This window comes from Culex pipiens, chromosome 2 (genome assembly GCF_016801865.2).
Source record: "Culex pipiens pallens isolate TS chromosome 2, TS_CPP_V2, whole genome shotgun sequence".
NCBI lineage: Eukaryota > Metazoa > Arthropoda > Insecta > Diptera > Culicidae > Culex > Culex pipiens.
The window spans coordinates 34,209,115-34,229,362 of NC_068938.1; the positions used below are offsets into that span (position 1 = coordinate 34,209,115).

Genomic DNA, 20,248 nt, shown 5'->3' on the forward strand with positions numbered 1-20,248 from the left:
TTGAAATTGAATCAAAAAATACCTCGCTATAAATAGCCTGGGCGACTGATAGAATTCATCCAATAAGAGATGAGATGAGATGAAATAAAAGCTTTCCCATTTACCTTCCCGAAAAACCTTCCAACTCCAAGCGAAACTTACTTTAGGATACCATGGAGATTTTCCCTTAATACTCTGAAAAAAGTGGAGCATCAACACTTCCCGTCTTCCAAATCCCTTTCCTTGTCCCTGGTGCGCAGTGGAGATGGGAGCGGCCGGCAATGGACGGCTACCATGGTGGTGAGAATCTAGTTCAGGTGGAATTGGTTCTACAGTCATGCCTCGGTTTTGCACGCCTCGGTTTTGCACTGCCCCGGTTTTGCACCGTTCAGCTGCCTCGGTTAAGCACGGCCCAGTGCTTAACTGAAGCACAGAGCTTATGGGATTTTGGCTATATGGGAGACATTGGCTATAATTCTATGAATATTCATGCAAACATCAAAAATTATAGTGTTTTGGAATCGGGATGATATCAGCTATCCATTAAAATTATAATTTCATGAAAATTTTCACAAAAATACGTATTTTTCCTGTAATTTGAAAATGCATATTTTTTCTCTAAAGAAACCAAAAATATATTGATATTGCAATATGGGTATCAAATGATCAGGTTTTTTTTCATACATTTTGGATGTAACAATAACATTTTTAGAAAATACTCAAAACTTTCACAAAACTACGTATTTTCGAAAAAAATACTCAAAATTTCAATTTTTACAATATGGATATCAAACGATCGAGATTTTTTCATACATTTCGAATGTAATAGCAACATTTTTAGAAAATACTGAAAATTATCACAAAACTACGTATTTTCGAAAACATACTCAAAATTTTAATTTTTACAATATGGGTATCAAACGATCGGGATTTTTTCATACATTTCGAATGTATTAACAACATTTTTAGAAAATACTCAAAATTTTCACAAAACTACGAATTTTTGAAAAAAAAATACTCAAAATTTCCGTTTTTACAATGTGGGTATCAAACGATCTTGATTTTTTCATAAAATTGGAATTTAATAACAGCATTTTTTTTAAATACTCATAATTTTCACAAAACTACGTATTTTCAAAAAAAAAAAAAATACTAAAAATTTCAATATTTACAATATGGGTATCAAACGATCGGGATTTTTCATACATTTCGAATGTAATAACAACATTTTTAGAAAATACTCAAAATTTTCACAAAACTACGTATTTTCAAAAAAAAAATACTCGAAATTTCAATATTTGCAATATGGGTATCAAACAATCGGGATTTTTCATACATTTCGAAAGTAAAAAAATTAAAATACTCAAAGTTTTCACAAAACTACATATTTAAAAAAAAAATACTCAAAATTTCCGGTTTTCACAAGAGGTATCAAATGTTCGGGATTTTTTTATACATTTCAAAAGTTTTAACACAAATTTGTGAAAATATCCAAATTTTCACAAAACTACGTTTTAAAAAAAAAAATACCCCGAATTTCAGTTTTTTACAATATGAGTATAACATGGTTGAGATTTTTTCATTAATTGTTTCTTTGTATCGTCAACGGAAATTTTAAGTATTTTTTCGAAAATACGTAGTTTTGTGAAATTTTTTAGTATTTTCTAAAAATGCTGTTATTACATTCGAAATGTATGAAAAAATCCCGATTGTTTGATACCCACATTGTAAAACCGGAAATTTTGAGTACTTTTTTTCAAAAATTCGTAGTTTTGTGAAAATTTTGAGTATTTTCTAAAAATGTTGTTATTACATTCGAAACGTATGAAAAAATCCCGATCGTTTGATACCCATTATTGCAAACATCGAAATTTTGAGTATTTTTTCGAAAATACGTAGTTTTGTGAAAATTTTGATTATTTTCTAAAAATGTTGTTATTACATTCGAAATGTATGAAAAAATCCCGATCTTTTGATACCCATATTGTAAAAATTGAAGTTTGAGTATTTTTTTTTAAATACGTAGTTTTGTGAAAATTTTGAGTATTTTCTAAAAATGTTGTTATTACATTTGAAATGTATGAGAAAATTCCGATCGTTTGATACCCATATTGTAAAAATGGAAATTTTGAGTATTTTTTCGAAAATCCGTAGTTTTGTGAAAATTTTCAGTATTTTCTAAAAATGTTGTTATTACATTCGAAATGTATGAAAAATTCCGATCGTTTGATACCCATATTGTAAAAATTGAAATTTTGAGTATTTTTTCGAAAATACGTAGTTTTGTGAAAATTTTGAGTATTTTCTAAAAATGTTATTGTTACATCCAAAATGTATGAAAAAACCCTGATCATTTGATACCCATATTCCAATAACAATATATTGTTGGTTTCTTTAGGAAAAAAATATGCATTTTCGAAATACAGGAAAAATACGTATTTTTGTGAAAACTTTCATGAAATAATAATTTTAATGGATAGCTGACATCATCCCGATTCCAAAACACTATAATTTTTGATGTTTGCATGATTTTTCGTACGATTAAAGCCAATGTCTCCCATATAGCCAAAATCCCATAAGCTCTGTGCCTCGGTTATGCACGCCTCGGTTTTGCATCCCCCATATGCGGTGCTAAACCGAGGCACGTCTGTATTCCCAATTATCGATTCCTAGGCAACTTGGACTTAGACAATCATCACATCACATGGCGAAAATCCAGTCTACAATCCGCTAAAAATCACCATCTCCTAGCGAAGCGAAGCAAAAATTTGAAAATTTGGGGTTTAAATTTTAAATCAAGTATTTGATAAATTTTGTATAATATAATATTCATATCAATTCCAAAATTGGTTTATTTTAAAGATGTTAATGCATTTTTCTATATTCATCGCCAAACCTTGAATTGGATCGAGATAGTCTCAAAAAGTGGCAAGGTTTGAGTAGAAGAATTGCTCACACAGTTCAACCAGCTTCAACACAACGTGAACGAAGTCGATGTTTATTCTGAAACGACTTTTCGCCAGAATTGCAAACGACAACCGCTGACAAAAGTTGCCCAAATGGGAAATTGGCACAGTGCTCTGCAGTGTGGCACCGCCAAATTGCCTCAGGTGGTGGCCCCCCAATTGACATTCGACTGTTCACTTTCTGTGTGTCTCTCCCCTTCTATGTGCTCAAATGCATTGCATTGTTAGACTTACCACCGCCAGGATACGTTCCGTTGTGTGCGTGATGTCCCGTTGAAGCCACCGTCACCTGGTTCGATGCAGTGGACCCGGCAGTATGCAAATGGCCGGTGCTGGTGGCAATGTGGTTCCGGCCATCGCCACCGCCACGGAGGCTGCTGTTATGGACGCTCCCCCGCGTTAGGGTGTTGTTGGCACTATCCGAGGAGGTGAGGTGCTGGTGGGACCTGTTCAGTGAGGAGTTGACCGAGGCATTGAATCGACACCGCTGGCAGCCGTTCCGAACGGGTGGGGGTCGTGGGGCGGGGGCCGGTGGAGGGGACGCCGATAGGGCAGGGGAATCCGGATCGGAGGAGGGCGCGTGGTTAATGCCGAGCATTGTTTCGTCGACTTGTGATTCCTGGTTCTGCTGCCGGCGAACGTCTGTCGAGGTCGACGTGGACTTGGTGGCCACGGGATGGTGGGTCGCGGGTGGGGCCTGTTGGAACGGGTACGGTGGGAGCAGTGGAACCTGCGGAGGATTCCACCCGGCTAGGTAGTGGTGGTTGGTGGGCCGGGATCGCCTGGGGAGGGTCGAGGGGGCCGAGTTGAGGGTTTGTGACGTCGAGTAAAAGTATCCGAGGGCACTCGACGACAAACAGGTGCAGGTGAGATTGATGTTGTTGTTGCAATAGTAGCAATTGTTTTTCTGTCGGTTGGTGGTGGCGTTGTTGTTGTTGATGTTACTGCTGCTGGTAGTCTGCTGTCGGCTTTGGCCGTAATGTCATGGAAGGGTCATCGAGTGGTGCAGCGGGTATGACGTGGCGGCGGTCTGTTGCTGCTGGCCGGAAACTGGCAGCGGGTAGGGCAGGTTCGGATAGCTTCGGTACATGTACTGATTCGTGTTTAGAGCGCCCAAACTTTGCTGGTTGAACATTTTCGGCGACGTTCTAGTGTCTAGAGGTGCAGCAGTACAAAGGAACAACTTTTGTGGATTGTTTACTCTTGCTTTGGCCCCCAAGGGGACCTCGTTAAGTTGTTTGGATAGAGTTTTTCCGGGTGAAACTTCTTCTGGTAGCACTTCGGCCTCGGATCAAGGTGGGATATTCTCGGCGGTGTGTGACTACGTGTGCTTTTACGTTTTCAGATTCACAGTGGTGTATTTATCACAGCGTTAGGAAGCGTACAAAGTGAGACTTATCCTCACCTTCATCAAAGCATTTCTCTGTAAATTATGTGATTTTTTTTTTATATTTGCAAATTGACTGAAGTTTATGCATAAGAAATGAGAAGCTAAAGAAACTATTTTGAATATTGTTCAAATTTCGATCAACCAGCTTGTAAAAATCGTGCACAAAATAGTTTCTTTGGTTGTAAGTGCAATAAATCCTTCATTCAATTTCAAAGTTACCTGGCACCCAAGGTTGAACACATTCTACTTAAACTAACGTTCCCCGCAAAAATCGAGCACGCGCACACTCATATTTCCAACACTCCGCAAAACCGTAATGAGAGAGCACTCATTCCAAAGTGTCCGGCGGTGGAATTCGTCGTCGTGCGGTATTAAAGAGGGGGCTGATTTATAGGACATCACCCATTTAATTTGAATATCCGTCGCGGGCGTGTCCCCGCGGCTCAACTGCGGTGGAGGTGGAGGACCTGCGGCATGGCGTCTTCCTCCCGCGTTGACGAGGGTGTCGCTGACCAACAACTTTGGGGACAACAATCAACGAGATCACTCCGAATCCACGTCGTCGCGTTGAGCACGGCGTTGGCATCAGCTCGTAAAGTCACGTATTTATGAATCTCTTCTCGGCCGGACCGGGCCTGCAGCTTCATCGTCAGAACAAATTTTGCACTTGGGCCACTGCCGGCGGTTGGGATGAAGTCTGCAAAACATGAAAAGAAGAAATCTTTGGTGAGAATCGATGAGAAGATCGTGGTGCCACGGCGAATAAAATTATTTATGTGCGGATAAATTTCCGTTAATGCGACAGCAACAACGAGAGAACATGAGAGTTTAATAATTTAATATAAAAAAAAAGTAAGAGAAACGATTATAGACTCCACAGCACAGTTGTCGGACCCGGGAGAGGAGTAAGAAATCAACGGATCAGCTGGGTAATGAGCCGTTTAGCACTAGTTCATTACAGATAAAGCTCGTAAAAGTTACAGCAGCGGCAGCTCAGCCCGGAATTAAGCAATTACTCGTGCGTGTGTTATTGTGTGAGATTAGGCTGGACTGTCGTAAAGATCGACCGCGAATCAATAACATTATTTCAGAGCATACAGTGAATCTTCCGGGATGATTTGGAATCAGAGACCAAAGATCTATTATTATTCAAACTTTGATTGATTTCAAAACAATTGCTTTCAATTATTTTTGACATAGGACTATGTCTTTACTTACTATATTGGGGGGCCAGTTCAGAAATTCGATCCAAAGCGTCACTTTTAAGCGTTAAAAAAGGGGACATTTTGAACGCTTATATCTTTTTTCCCTGTGAATCAATCCAGATGGTTGGACCACCAATCGAAAGAGGAAGACTTCAGCTATTGTTTAACTACATAGATAGTCTGACTAAACATAGTTAAAGCACTTAAAACATGCAATCAAAATGAGTAATTTTTCAGTACAAATCGGACAGATGACCAATCAGAGCGAGCGTATGCATTCGAGACCGCGCCCCTTTTGTGCCGTTCTCCGGCTGTGCCGCTATTTAAGCAGAAAATTTCGCAAAAGCAAGTCACTTTGGAACGAGCACTCGAACTGTGCACGTCGGGCCGGCGCGGAGCAGCAGCAGCAGCGGCCAATAGAAGAAGAGGACCAGCAACCAGAAGGAAGAACCACCGGCAGCAGAAGGAGGAAATTCAAGCGAAGCGGACGGCGTGGAAGTCGCTATGATGCGGCGGTTCTCATGAAAAATGGCCAATTCGACAGTGGTGGCCAAAACCAGGAGTGGCCGGTGCCCTCAAAGAAGGTTCCCCCGGGGCCTGGGGGGACATTTACAGAAACATACGAGTTGTGGCAATATGGGTATCAAAATTCATGGTTTTTTATACTGAACATAATAATGGCCATTTTGACAGTAGTGGCCATAACCTGGAGTGGCCGGTGCCCTCAAAGAAGGTTCCCCCGGGGCCTGGGGGGACATTTACAGAAACATACGAGTTGTGGCAATATGGGTATCAAAATTCATGGTTTTTTATACTGAACATAATAATGGCCATTTCGACAGTAGTGGCCACAACCTTGAGTGGCCGGTGCCCTCAAAGAAGGTTCCCCCGGGGCCTGGGGGGACATTTACAGAAACATACGAGTTGTGGCAATATGGGTATCAAAATTCATGGTTTTTTATACTGAACATAATAATGGCCATTTTGACAGTAGTGGCCATAACCTGGAGTGGCCGGTGCCCTCAAAGAAGGTTCCCCCGGGGCCTGGGGGGACATTTACAGAAACATACGAGTTGTGGCAATATGGGTATCAAAATTCATGGTTTTTTATACTGAACATAATAATGGCCATTTTGACAGTAGTGGCCATAACCTGGAGTGGCCGGTGCCCTCAAAGAAGGTTCCCCCGGGGCCTGGGGGGACATTTACAGAAACATACGAGTTGTGGCAATATGGGTATCAAAATTCATGGTTTTTTATACTGAACATAATAATGGCCATTTTGACAGTAGTGGCCATAACCTGGAGTGGCCGGTGCCCTCAAAGAAGGTTCCCCCGGAACCTGGGGGGACATTTATAGAAACATACGAGTTGTGGCAATATGGGTATCAAAATTCATGGTTTTTTATACTGAACATAATAATGGCCATTTCGACAGTAGTGGCCACAACCTGGAGTGGCCGGTGCCCTCAAAGAAGGTTCCCCCGGGGCCTGGGGGGACATTTACAGAAACATACGAGTTGTGGCAATATGGGTATCAAAATTCATGGTTTTTTATACTGAACATAATAATGGCCATTTCGACAGTAGTGGCCACAACCTGGAGTGGCCGGTGCCCTCAAAGAAGGTTCCTCCGGGGTCTGGGGGGACATTTACAGAAACAAACGAGTTGTGGCAATATGGGTATCAAAATTCATGGTTTTTTATACTGAACATAATAATGGCCATTTCGACAGTAGTGGCCACAACCTGGAGTGGCCGGTGCCCTCAAAGAAGGTTCCCCCGGGGCCTGGGGGGACATTTACAGAAACATACGAGTTGTGGCAATATGGGTATCAAAATTCATGGTTTTTGATACTGAACATAATAATGGCCATTTCGACAGTAGTGGCCACAACCTGGAGTGGCCGGTGCCCTCAAAGATGGTTCCCTCGGGGCGTGGGGGGACATTTACAGAAACATACTAGTTGTGGCAATATGGGTATCAAAATTCATGGTTTTTGATACTGAACATAATAATGGCCATTTCGACAGTAGTGGCCACAACCTGGAGTGGCCGGTGCCCTCAAAGAAGGTTCCCCCGGGGCCTGGGGGGACATTTACAGAAACATACGAGTTGTGGCAATATGGATATCAAAATACATGGTTTTTGATACTGAACATAATAATGGCCATTTTGACAGTAGTGGCCATAACCTGGAGTGGCCGGTGCCCTCAAAGAAGGTTCCCCCGGAACCTGGGGGGACATTTATAGAAACATACGAGTTGTGGCAATATGGGTATCAAAATTCATGGTTTTTTATACTGAACATAATAATGGCCATTTCGACAGTAGTGGCCACAACCTGGAGTGGCCGGTGCCCTCAAAGAAGGTTCCTCCGGGGTCTGGGGGGACATTTACAGAAACAAACGAGTTGTGGCAATATGGGTATCAAAATTCATGGTTTTTTTATACTGAACATAATAATGGCCATTTCGACAGTAGTGGCCACAACCTGGAGTGGCCGGTGCCCTCAAAGAAGGTTCCCCCGGGGCCTGGGGGGACATTTACAGAAACATACGAGTTGTGGCAATATGGGTATCAAAATTCATGGTTTTTGATACTGAACATAATAATGGCCATTTCGACAGTAGTGGCCACAACCTGGAGTGGCCGGTGCCCTCAAAGATGGTTCCCTCGGGGCGTGGGGGGACATTTACAGAAACATACTAGTTGTGGCAATATAGGTATCAAAATTCATGGTTTTTGATACTGAACATAATAATGGCCATTTTGACAGTAGTGGCCACAACCTGGAGTGGCCGGTGCCCTCAAAGAAGGTTCCCCCGGGGCCTGGGGGGACATTTACAGAAACATACGAGTTGTGGCAATATGGGTATCAAAATTCATGGTTTTTTATACTGAACATAATAATGGCCATTTTGACAGTAGTGGCCATAACCTGGAGTGGCCGGTGCCCTCAAAGAAGGTTCCCCCGGGGCCTGGGGGGACATTTATAGAAACATACGAGTTGTGGCAATATGGGTATCAAAATTCATGGTTTTTTATACTGAACATAATAATGGCCATTTCGACAGTAGTGGCCACAACCTGGAGTGGCCGGTGCCCTCAAAGAAGGTTCCCCCGGGGCCTGGGGGGACATTTACAGAAACATACGAGTTGTGGCAATATGGGTATCAAAATTCATGGTTTTTGATACTGAACATAATAATGGCCATTTCGACAGTAGTGGCCACAACCTGGAGTGGCCGGTGCCCTCAAAGATGGTTCCCTCGGGGCGTGGGGGGACATTTACAGAAACATACTAGTTGTGGCAATATGGGTATCAAAATTCATGGTTTTTGATACTGAACATAATAATGGCCATTTCGACAGTAGTGGCCACAACCTGGAGTGGCCGGTGCCCTCAAAGAAGGTTCCCCCGGGGCCTGGGGGGACATTAACAGAAACATACGAGTTGTGGCAATATGGATATCAAAATACATGGTTTTTGATACTGAACATAATAATGGCCATTTCGACAGTAGTGGCCACAACCTGGAGTGGCCGGTGCCCTCAAAGAAGGTTCCCCCGGGGCCTGGGGGGACATTTACAGAAACAAACGAGTTGTGGCAATATGGGTATCAAAATTCATGGTTTTTGATACTGAACATAATAATGGCCATTTCGACAGTAGTGGCCACAACCTGGAGTGGCCGGTGCCCTCAAAGAAGGTTCCCCCGGGGCCTGGGGGACATTTACAGAAACATACGAGTTGTGGCAATATGGGTATCAAAATTCATGGTTTTTGATGCTGAACATAATGGCCATTTCGACAGTAGTGGCCACAACCTGGAGTGGCCGGTGCCCTTAAAGCAGGTTCCCCCGGGGCCCGGAGGACTTTTTACAGAACCATACGGGTTGTGGCATATTGGTATCAAAATTCATGGTTTTTGATACTGTACATGAAAATTGACATTCCGACAGTAGTGGCCACAACCTTGAGTGACCGGTGATCTCAAAGCAGGTTTCCCCGGGGCCCGGAGGGTCTTTAACAGAACCATACGAGTTGTGGCAATATAGATATCCAAATTCATGGTTTTTGATACTGAACATGAAAATTGACATTTAGACCGTAGTGGCCACAACCTGGAGTTGCCGGTGCCCTCATAGAAGGTTCACCTTGGGAGAACATTTATGACAATTTTGCCGACAAATCTATGAAACAAAATAAAATAATCTTATTTCAGATTTCACTAGCAATCCAAAAACACATTCAAATTGTTTGGTCCTATGTCTTTCGGTTATGTCTCTGACATACCATCTTGAACTTTTTTTTGTAATGAAAAACATTTGATGTATTTTCTCAATATTGCTGTTTATATTTTGATTTATACTGAATTTTACATAAAACATGATTTAGATTGTTGCCGTTCATTTACACTATCTAGGAAATTTGTTTTGTTTCGATACAGTTGTTCAGTTCATATTTGAAACAATGCTCTTTTTCGAATTAAGAACTGTGTCGCACTATTTCCAAACAATAAATCATGTTTCCAATGAATAATTACGCAACCCACAATACTAATCACATTCATAATAATGAAAACGTGCTATAATTTAAAATTATAAATTCAAAACACACACAATACCGTGACACCTCCACGGTTCAACAGCCCTGAGCAGGACACCTCCACCCCATCGACAATCGCTTCATTGCACGCAAATCCTTTCCCCTCTAGGGGGCCTGACTCGCTCTCACCCTGGTTATTTTTTTGGAGGAGCAAAATGTTTCCATTATTTTCACGGTTCATAAAGCTCGTAATGCCCGGCACTTTTCCATTTTCGGCCTCCCCTGCGCTGCTGATCCTTTCAACTCTTCCCCCTTCCGTGTATGGAGATGAGCCTTAAAGTTATTTCATTAATAAATCAAAGTTTTTCCTCCCCGGTACAAAGGATAAAGCCCCGCGCCAAAAGCAGACCTGCCGTTGAGGTTAAGCCTCTGGGAAAAAGTTGGGAAAACTAACGTACCGCGAAATGGCTGGGTTCGTTGGGGGCGATGGTAACGGGAGGGGGCCCTCAACGTGTGAAGTGTGAAGTTGGCCTTCAGCTGGTCCGGCCATGGTTAATGGTGCCGGGTAAAAGTGCTGCGGGATTGAGCTTGGAAAATGAAACACCCCTTTTGCAGAGCTGGAGCACTCGTGAGCTTTAATGTAATCAGGGAGATGAAGTGGAACACAGTATCGTCAAAGTTTTAAGTGCTTCTCGGAGGCCATGTGGTTTGCGCTGTCTTTGGAAAGCTGTAAAACATTTAACGCAGACCATGGGGACCAATTTTAAGATGTTTCATTCTGGATTATATTTCTTTGTGTCAAAATACAGTCAATTTTAAAATGAAGATTTCATTTGACCTTCTTCAGTACAAATGAAAACCCAGCGAATTCAACTTACACACTCCTACATCACAAAAAGCTTCGTTTAACTTTGTGAAGGTGTGAACAGCACTCGTTTTCCCAGTTCTACTATGAAACAATGGGCTGGCCAACGATTTAAACGCTGGCCTTTTGTTTCGCCCTGGAGAAAACCAGCTGATGATTTTCCCAGTACAAACACCCACTCTTTCTCTTGAAGTTGCCCCGTGCAGAACCCACTCAGGGAAGCTTCAAATGAAAAGCTGTCGAACAACTCAACCCCAGTACCACTGGAAGCTTTAGGGCAAAACAGCACTCGTTCAATGTCCGTCCATTCGTTGCGGGTTTGGTCTGGTTTGTACAAAACGGAAGGAAGCAAAAGTTAATTCTCCATAATGGCCCAATTATCTTTATGATTTACGGGCGAACGGCGAACGCTTCCGGCAGTACTCCAGGAATGACCTGGATCGGTTGAACGGGCAGAGACAACCTTTCCTCGGGGAGAACAACTGGAAACAGTGCACTTAATTAGAGGAACGTTGCCGCCAGGAGAACATAGCAACACAGCTTTCTTTTAAAGGGTGTTTGAATTTCGTTATTAAAGTTAATGTCTTGTCTTGAAACACGTTCACAACATGCAAAAATTGATGCTTTTGAGTAATTCTGTGATTCATTAGATTTTGAGATTAGGTTTGGATTTCGCTCTTCTTCGGGAATTCTAAGCCATAGTTTGTTGTATTCTTCTGAAATTACGTCCCAAATTTTTGAGGACATTTGATTGTATCATTGCCAAGATTTAGCTATTTTTCGCTGATGCTTTTAAGAAACGAGTACCCCAATATCTTAACATTAACAAGACCAAATCGGCTCAAAATTTTGGAAGACTGGTTCTGTGTGCTGATTTTCAAAAGGTTGATTAAATAAAGAAATTTTTATTTATCATATAAAAAATGACAGACAACGAGTAAGGGGTTTCTCAAGACTACTATTTTTAAAACATGTACTAGGGTAGGCCACACAAGGTTCATGCACAATTTTTGAAAAAAGGTTATTTCAATAGTGTTTAAAGAATAGTTGCGTTGAAATTTTTTATTTTGAATAACGGGGTTACTTTGATAGTCATAGTTTTTGTTGTTAAAATCAGGTTAAAGGTGTTCAAATTGTATATTTACGACGAAAGAAAAAAAGTCAATGTTTATATAAATAAATAAATTTATAAGCTTTTAACAAAATACAAATTTAAGGTAAAGTTGGTTAAAAGTCAGAATTTTGCCTCACATTTGTTAAAAATAGTTTTGTTTATAATATTATCGATTCATATTGCTTTTTAAACCGAATTCGAAACATGGATCAAAAGTTTTCACATTTTGTATGAAATTTTTTCTACTAAAATGCTTTCATATTTGGAAATTTTATTTAATTATGTTTCAAATATAAATCGTGATTTAATGATTCAAATCTGGTAAGTTTTCTTTTACGAAAAATATCGAGTGTTTTACAATTACAATTTCATTAATCCAGAATTTCATAGGATTTCGCAAGTTTTAGATAGCTTTTGGATCTTTTATTGAATAAATAAGTTGTGTAAGGAAGGGACCATCCATAAACCACGTGGACACTTTAGGGAGGGGGGGGTATGGCGATTGTCCACGCTCCATACAAAAAAGTTTTTTTTTGTATGGACAATTGTCCACGAAGGGGGGGGGGGGGGGTTGAGATTTCCAAAAAAGTGTCCACGTGGTTTATGGATGGTCCCGAATTTGAAAAGAACATTTTTTCATAATCAACTGTGGCAAACGCGGAAAGCTATCCAAATTAACCATTAAAAAATCAAACTGACTGTTAAATATAAATATCTAATTAGCAACATCTTTGGACAAATCAAAAAGCCATTCAATTTAAAAAAAAGATGACATTTTCATCATCAAACCCCGTACAAATCTGTATTTTACGAAAAAAAAATCCGTATTGAAATCCGGCCACGATGAGGGTCGAAAATCCGTACGGTAAGAAAAACATCCGTACAGAAGTTAGCCACTTTGTTCTAAGTTTTTAATTTTGATGAATTGGAGCCTGACATTTCAAAAGGGCAAATTATTTTTGTGTATCCCTTTCACTCAAATTACAGCTTACATATGGTGTGAAAGGGACACACTCTTGTTTAAAAAAGTTAGGTGCCCTAACGAAATGGCAAGCACGAAATTCTGTCCGAGCTTTTCCTACCGTCAGTGGGGGTGACATTGGGTCTGGGGGGTGAGATTGGGTCAAAGTGATTTTTTACGGATTTTACCATTCCTCAGGTTCTTCTCAATAAAAATGAATTATGATAAAAGGGTTGTGTAGTGGACATCTTAAGATGACTTTGCTGAAAAAATCTCGTTCCTAGAACAAATCCTGTTATTTTGGCAGCTGTCTATACTCTAAAGTTGGGGTACGTTTTTGGCCAAAAATGACCCCTCGAAAAATCATTTTTCTAATATTTTTGTTAGAATTGCTCGAAAACTACCCAAATGTTTGAAAATCTCCACTTCAAACATTGTAGCGTGTCAATACGATTCCCTCGAACAAGAAACACTGTTGGATGACTTGTTTTTACCATATCGTTGTATTTGAGCATCATTTTAGTTTCATTTGACCCAATGTCACCCCCTCTAAGGGGTGAGATGGGGTCGATTTTCAAACAATTGGCATTTAAGGTAGTGTTCATCAAAATCCACCATATTTTGGGAAAATGTTAGTAAACTATCTAAGAACAAATCTACGTTGAAAGATTTAAATTTATTTAAATTGTTTTTGTTATTAAGAAAATACGAGAGGTGTATCGTTTTTTGACCCATAGTCACCCCCACTGATGGTATGTATTTTTTACATCATATTTTTTTCCACATAAGTCGCCAAACAATTTTGCAGGCTGGCCATCCAAAATGGGTTTATATTCGATTATTGTTTGTTTTTTGGGAAAGGATTTCCTGATCAATTTGGTGTGTTTGGGAAAGCTATAAGCACATTTTCAATTCATGAAGAAGTGTAAATTAGAAAGTCTCCAGGATCACATGATAGTTGCTATTTTTCAGCTTTTTGTGTGAAAGTGCTAATTATGTTTTCTACACTGTTTCTATAGAGAATAGGGTGGTTATACAACCCTCAAATAGCATGCAATTCGTGTGAGGGTTCGCTTCTAACTAATTATCCATACTCGGTCACAAAAAAAAAAAAACAAAAATAAAATGTGGAAAATTCAACTTGCCCAAGAAATGGGAATGTGAAGACAAATTGTTGGTCGGTGTTATTTGAAGGATTTATTCAAAACTTGAGCTGTCAAAACCACTGACAAATTTGCAGTTGATGGACGGCTGGACTACAAAGGATGGTGAGACTTCAATGACATCACTTAGAAATTGCATTGCTTTGCAGTAATCATAGATAGTGTGAGTGTATTTCTACGTTCAAAGAAATGTTCAGGTAAATGTCTTATTATGATGTCTTAAATTTCAATCAACTCTTGATGTTAAGGTGACATCATTCCTGCAAAAATTAAGAGAATAACATCTCTTCATAATAATCTGAAATAAACTCCATCACACCCAAATTGCCTTCGTCCCAATTCCACCACGGAAAATAAACCGTGCAACATCCAAAAACTCACAGTCGCATTTTGATTGCAATCACACACCGTCCGGTGCTTTCGACATGTGACGAAATCCCGTACCCGTGGCCGAACGCTCCCACCGGGTGGGTAAATAAAGTTCGAGGATATAACAATTAAAGGCCCAATGCCGTGATGACCAGCGGAAGATTACGTTAATTGGAAGGCGACAACAGGGCCTGCTGGTATAGGAGAAGCCCGCGCGTATCATGTCAATCGCCGAACATGGGTCCTAACAAGCGCCTTAATTAAGCTAATTCCCTGTCATTCCGATTGGCCACGGACGTAAATCCCTCTAAATCCGTTAATAAAACCTTGTATTAAAAGTGGCGTTTCAGGCTCGACCGGCAGCAATCGAGACCGATGAGTGGCGACTGAATTGCTGCCGGAATTGGCCAGTGCAGGCCGTGCAAAAACTGCATCACAAAAAAGGCTGAACCAGAGTTCTAAATCGCAACATGGGACGCAGCAAACGGAGCCATCGATCGCCTCTTTTAAATATATTTCAATAATTGATGAAGCAAATCCTCCCCGTCATGTTCAGTCTGGTTGCAGTCCAGGATAAAGAAGGGGAGATTGGAGTTGTTGAAGATTTTCGATAGTTTTTTTTTGCAGAATGAAAACTGAAATTGGCGGAATAAACCTCAAAGCTTTTAGTTTTTTTTTGAAAATTAAGAAAAAAAATATGTGATATAAAAAAACGACAATACTCTTAAGCAATCAAAGCAAATTTAGCCTCCTGATGGGACTGTTGTGTTCAACTATCCAGAACGTTGTTGCACTCTTTCACTTCTCTGCTCAGCGGATGGTTCCGATCGATTTGACCTGGACGACATCAAATTCGCTGGCGAGGGTGGCAATGAACGCACTCACCACAGTCCAAAGCTTGAACCAACTGGGGAGCTTTGGTGGCAGTTTTTTGTGCAAAATGGGCAACATAAAATGCAGAAACAAATATTTGATAGGGTGGTCCAGTATTGTTTTTCACCATTTTTGCTAGACAGTTTTAGCACAAGAATTTAAGTTTATATAAATTGTCAAATATTTTTTCAAACCTACGTTTTCAAACTTAAGCTCAAGAATCACCCTAGACAACCAACCACACTGGCTCAAACGAACCCAGTGATGGCAACAACATCGGCATCGACTGGCTGGTTGACTGAGAATGGATGCACAGGAGAGCAGATGTCAACCGGGGGAAGAATTTATGCAAATCAGAAATTGGAATCGCTCCGGTCAACAATCGAACGGATCGATCCATTTGGAAGAGATGTTGACTGGTTACACATATACTCATGTGTGCACATACGTACATAAACACAAACACACCCACCCACACAGTTTGGCTACTGTCGAGCAGTTGGCCAAAGTTTCGTAGAAAATGCTTCTGCATCGGATGTGTGTATCGAAAGGTACAAGGGTGTATTGAATTTTTGACTTGGTGACATTTGGATGTGATAAGCTTGACCGGATGGAACGTTTGCAAAAATAAGCAGTCGAATCGTGAATGAAGGGGAGTTAAAGTTGTTTAATCTGATATTTTGTTTCTATCAGCTGGTTGCTTAAATTTTGTGATACTTTTAACATTCAAGGAACATTCATAAACCACGTGGACATTTTTTTGGAAATGTTTGATCAAAAGAGTAACAACACATAAAAACTAAAGTTTTTTTTTTTTTTTGTGGGATTTAAGACTACTGCGACCATTTAGTTGATCTATTGTAGTGTACCCCTAATTACTGTCGCATATTTTCAGGGTGACAAGTCACCATTTAGGGTGACCGCCACTAACTGAGGATGCGATATACCCCAGTTTGGCATTGCTTCGAGAATGAAGTCAACAACCGAAGTGGGATTTTCTGAATAAATTTCTGAGGGAGTTAAAATCCCTTTATTGAAAAATTTAATTCTTTTTGCAATCAGTGCACCACACTCACACAGTAAGTGCCTTGAAGTTTCCACTTCACAGTCACAGAGCCTACAGATATCAGTTTGACTTCGCGTTAGCTTTTTCAAGTGATACCGTGATGGGCAATGTCCTGTAATTAATCCAATGTATATGTTTAGTGACCGTTTATTCAGACCAAGTATTCGCGACGTTTTCTGTTTGCTAGGGGTGATAAACAACTTGGATTGCTTTGCAGAATGCGAGGCAATCCAATTCTGTTGTATCATGGAATTTTCCCATTTTGTAATTTCCATTTTCAGAACGCATTTCGACACTCCACAGAATGGCTCCGGACCAACAAAAAGGTCATCTGAGCCTTTCCTGGCAAGCAAATCGGCCTTTTCATTCCCTTCAACCCCGCAGTGGCCTGGAACCTAGTACAAGAATACTCGATTTTTATTACCCAGTTTTTTCAGAAGAATTACACACTCCCAAACCAATCTAGATTGGCATTTGGAAGAATTCAAAGCATTCAAAGCAGCTTGACTATCAGAGAAAATACAGATTGTAGAATACCTATAGTTTCTCTTCAGACATGCTGATGCACATTCTAAAATAGCATAGACCTCGGCCAAAAATACAGTAGTCCAGCGTCCCATAGGAGTCGAAATACTTAGTCCTGGCCCCGTGATCCCCGCTCCTGTTTTATTACCCATTTTTGATCCATCCGTGTAGAATATGATTGCTCCCGGAGGTAGGCTTGGACCTCCTGATTCCCATACTTGGCGATCAGTTAAAATCACTTTGTATGTTATATCAAGGTTCAAGGTATATTCCATCCAGTCCTCGTTCATAAACACATGTGGATCTATGTTAAGTTCTTTTAAAATTCCTAGATGTTCCTTACAATTCTTGAATAAATTCTCATTTCTTCTTAGTCTAAGCGCACTCTTTCCAGCCTCCATTTGAACGTATTGGTACAACGGGAGGAGATGAAGAGCAGCATTTAGAGCATTCGTTGGTGTACTTCGCATTGCTCCAGTGATGGATATGCAGATTAAACGCTGTAAATTTTCTAGTTTTTTTGCGCAGTTTTTTGTTTTGTTTTTGGCCACCATACCAAGGCAGCGTAAGTTAATCTGGGTCTTATTATGGCCGAATAGATCCAGGATATCATCTTCGGTTTAAGTCCCCATTTCATTCCAAAGGTCTTCCTAGATACCCATAATGCGGTTGTGGCTTTTTGAACAGCCTGATCTAAGTGTAAGTTCCAGTTTAATTTTGCATCTAGAGTGATCCCCAGATACTTCACATTCTTAGAAAATTCCAAAGCGGACCCATCTAGAGTAAGAGTTTTAAGAAGGATCTTTCTCTTACGAGTAAACGGGACAACTACAGTCTTCTTAGGGTTTATGTTAAGCCCTTCATTTTTGCACCACTCAAAAGTACAGTTGAGGGCATATTGCATTCTTTCGGTAATTATCTCTTCAAATTTCCCTCGGACTAGTATTACCACATCGTCAGCAAACCCAATTACTTCAAACCCCAGTTAGTAGAACTCGTAAAAAATATAAAAATGGTTAATTGTTTCAAGTGGCAAAGTACAAAAATCTTATTTTTATATGATTTTTTGGGTAGTAAATTTCACATTTTGTTTCATTTGTTAACCTTAAAAATTGAACAATGTGTAACTGAGATATTGGCACTAGAAAATGGGGGCTATTTGGGTGAGGTGAAACATTCATTTTCCAAAAACAATCCTGTTTCTTTTTATATCCACCGTATCTCAGCAACCAGAGGTCCAATCTTCAATATTTCCTATACAGTATTATAAGCAATTTTCCAAACTATTCAAGAAAATATTTTTAGATATGGACGCTCATGGACACTGTTTTTGAAAACAGAGGAAATACTTATTTTTTGTCAAAATAAAATTTTTATATCATGCTTTAAAAATGACTCATTTTATTTAAAAATTGTGAAGAACTTTTTGGTAGGAAATTTGACATTACATCAAAAACGTTACTTAATCCACCTTTAGGTGGTTTGTGCCTTCCTGACATTCATTCAGCAAAATATTTGAAAGCAAGCCTCAATTTTTTTTATAAATAACGCTAAATTATTTATAACTTTTGATAGGGTTATCAGATCTTCAATGTTTTTGGCTCAAAGGAAAAGGTCTTTTAAAAACCGTTCTAGACAGGTTTTCTTACAAAAACCACCCTTTTTACAATCTCCCGGACTTAAGTCAAAATATTTTATTAGCATAAGTTTTGAAGTACTTTACTAAACTTTATAATTTTTAATAGATACTTATGAGAGGCGGATCGAATGAGCTCAAAACGGTGCCGAGATAATCGAGTGACAATTTTTTTATTAGCATCCCATAACACACACAGACATTTACTTAAAAATTGATTCTGAGTCGATATGCTTACGATAAGGTGGATCTACAAGATCAAATTAAAAGATCTGTTTTTGAGTGAGGTGAGGAAAGCAAAACTGAAGTCGAATAAGATTACGTTAGATTTCTGGTTTTGCATTTTTTTAGTTACGTCTTTGCAGCATAATTTTGATCCACACTTCTTTATGGCTCTAAAGTGGCGTGTTGTTGTTCCATATATTAAAAAATACCGGTTTTGGGAAACATTTATAAAAAAAGGGTTGAAGTAAGATCTGACATTTTTTTTGGGTATCGTAAACCTGGGAGACATTAATATTATTTAATTTTTTTTTCAAATATTTTTGAGACGGTAAGACTTGTTTCAACATATGTTTTTTTCAAAACATGTACTGGGGTAGGCTACAGAATGTCCTTGTTAGCTTTTTTTCGGTTTTGGAACTGATGTAACAAGCCTCCAGCAAGATTTTGAGCCATTTTGCTGAACACAGTGTTGGGATATCGTGGCACCCGTTTTTTTAAATTCAAATAGCTATATCTAGACCATGATACAACCAAATGTATTAAAATTAATTTATTTTTAATAAAACAAGTTTAAAAAAAAGATTATTTGTATGCTCATAACAATCCTTGAAAATTTTGCCGATTTACATGTTTGTCACCTCTCACTTAATTTATTGACTTTGAATAAAATGATTATAAATTTGATGTAAATTAAATAAAATATTCAAAGATATCTTTTTTTCAAAAAAAAAAAAAAAATGTTACCGCCAAAAACTGAAAATACCTATGAATCTGGATATATTTCTGAATTCTGATTCACAAACACGTAAAACTTGTTGCATAGAGACTAATTTTATTAGTTCTTACAATATATCTGTCCGATGAATCTGATAATGCAGTTCGTTTTCTGATTAGAGTTCATTTTCATTGGGAAAAACAAGACACTATGCGAGTTTTAAAAGTTGACTATTTATCAATGTTTTCTTAATTTTTGTAATTTATTTTCAAACCATTTTTAATTGGTTGAAACCCATTTTTTTATGTACTTTGAACACTCCTTTACCAATCTTAGTATGGTTTCATACCGTTCCGTTTGTTGCTTATTCCTATTTTTCATGTTGCAAACAAATCATCAACCTATTAATCAAACTCTAGAAATCCCTAAAAAAAAGTTTTTGAATTCATTAAATATTCATTTCCGGTTTTGGTGGAGAATTGCCTATAACTTCAAATTGCTTGATTTTGATGAAACTTGAAAAAGTGCCATTCTCTTTTAATTTAGGAGGTCTTTTGAAGCTCATAGCTTTTGCAATGTGCTATCAAAATCGGAATCGGATACACATTGTTTACTCCATCGTGTTATAAACATGATTTATTTA

The 20,248-nt window shown here is 39.4% G+C and overlaps 1 protein-coding gene across 3 annotated transcripts in view; it reads right to left on the reverse strand.

Moving 5' to 3' along the window:
• LOC120429252 (monocarboxylate transporter 12-like) overlaps positions 1–20,248 on the reverse strand; it is a 78,752-nt gene that overhangs the window by 42,849 nt on the left and 15,655 nt on the right. For all 3 annotated transcript variants that reach the window (XM_039594465.1, XM_039594466.2, XM_052707579.1), the window contains 2 exons: positions 4,555–5,032; positions 3,180–4,368 (listed from right to left, as the gene is read on the reverse strand). In XM_039594465.1, coding sequence (XP_039450399.1) covers positions 3,180–3,543 — 364 coding nt within the window. In that variant the 5' untranslated portion in view covers positions 3,544–4,368; positions 4,555–5,032. The remainder of the gene's footprint in view (positions 1–3,179; positions 4,369–4,554; positions 5,033–20,248) is intronic.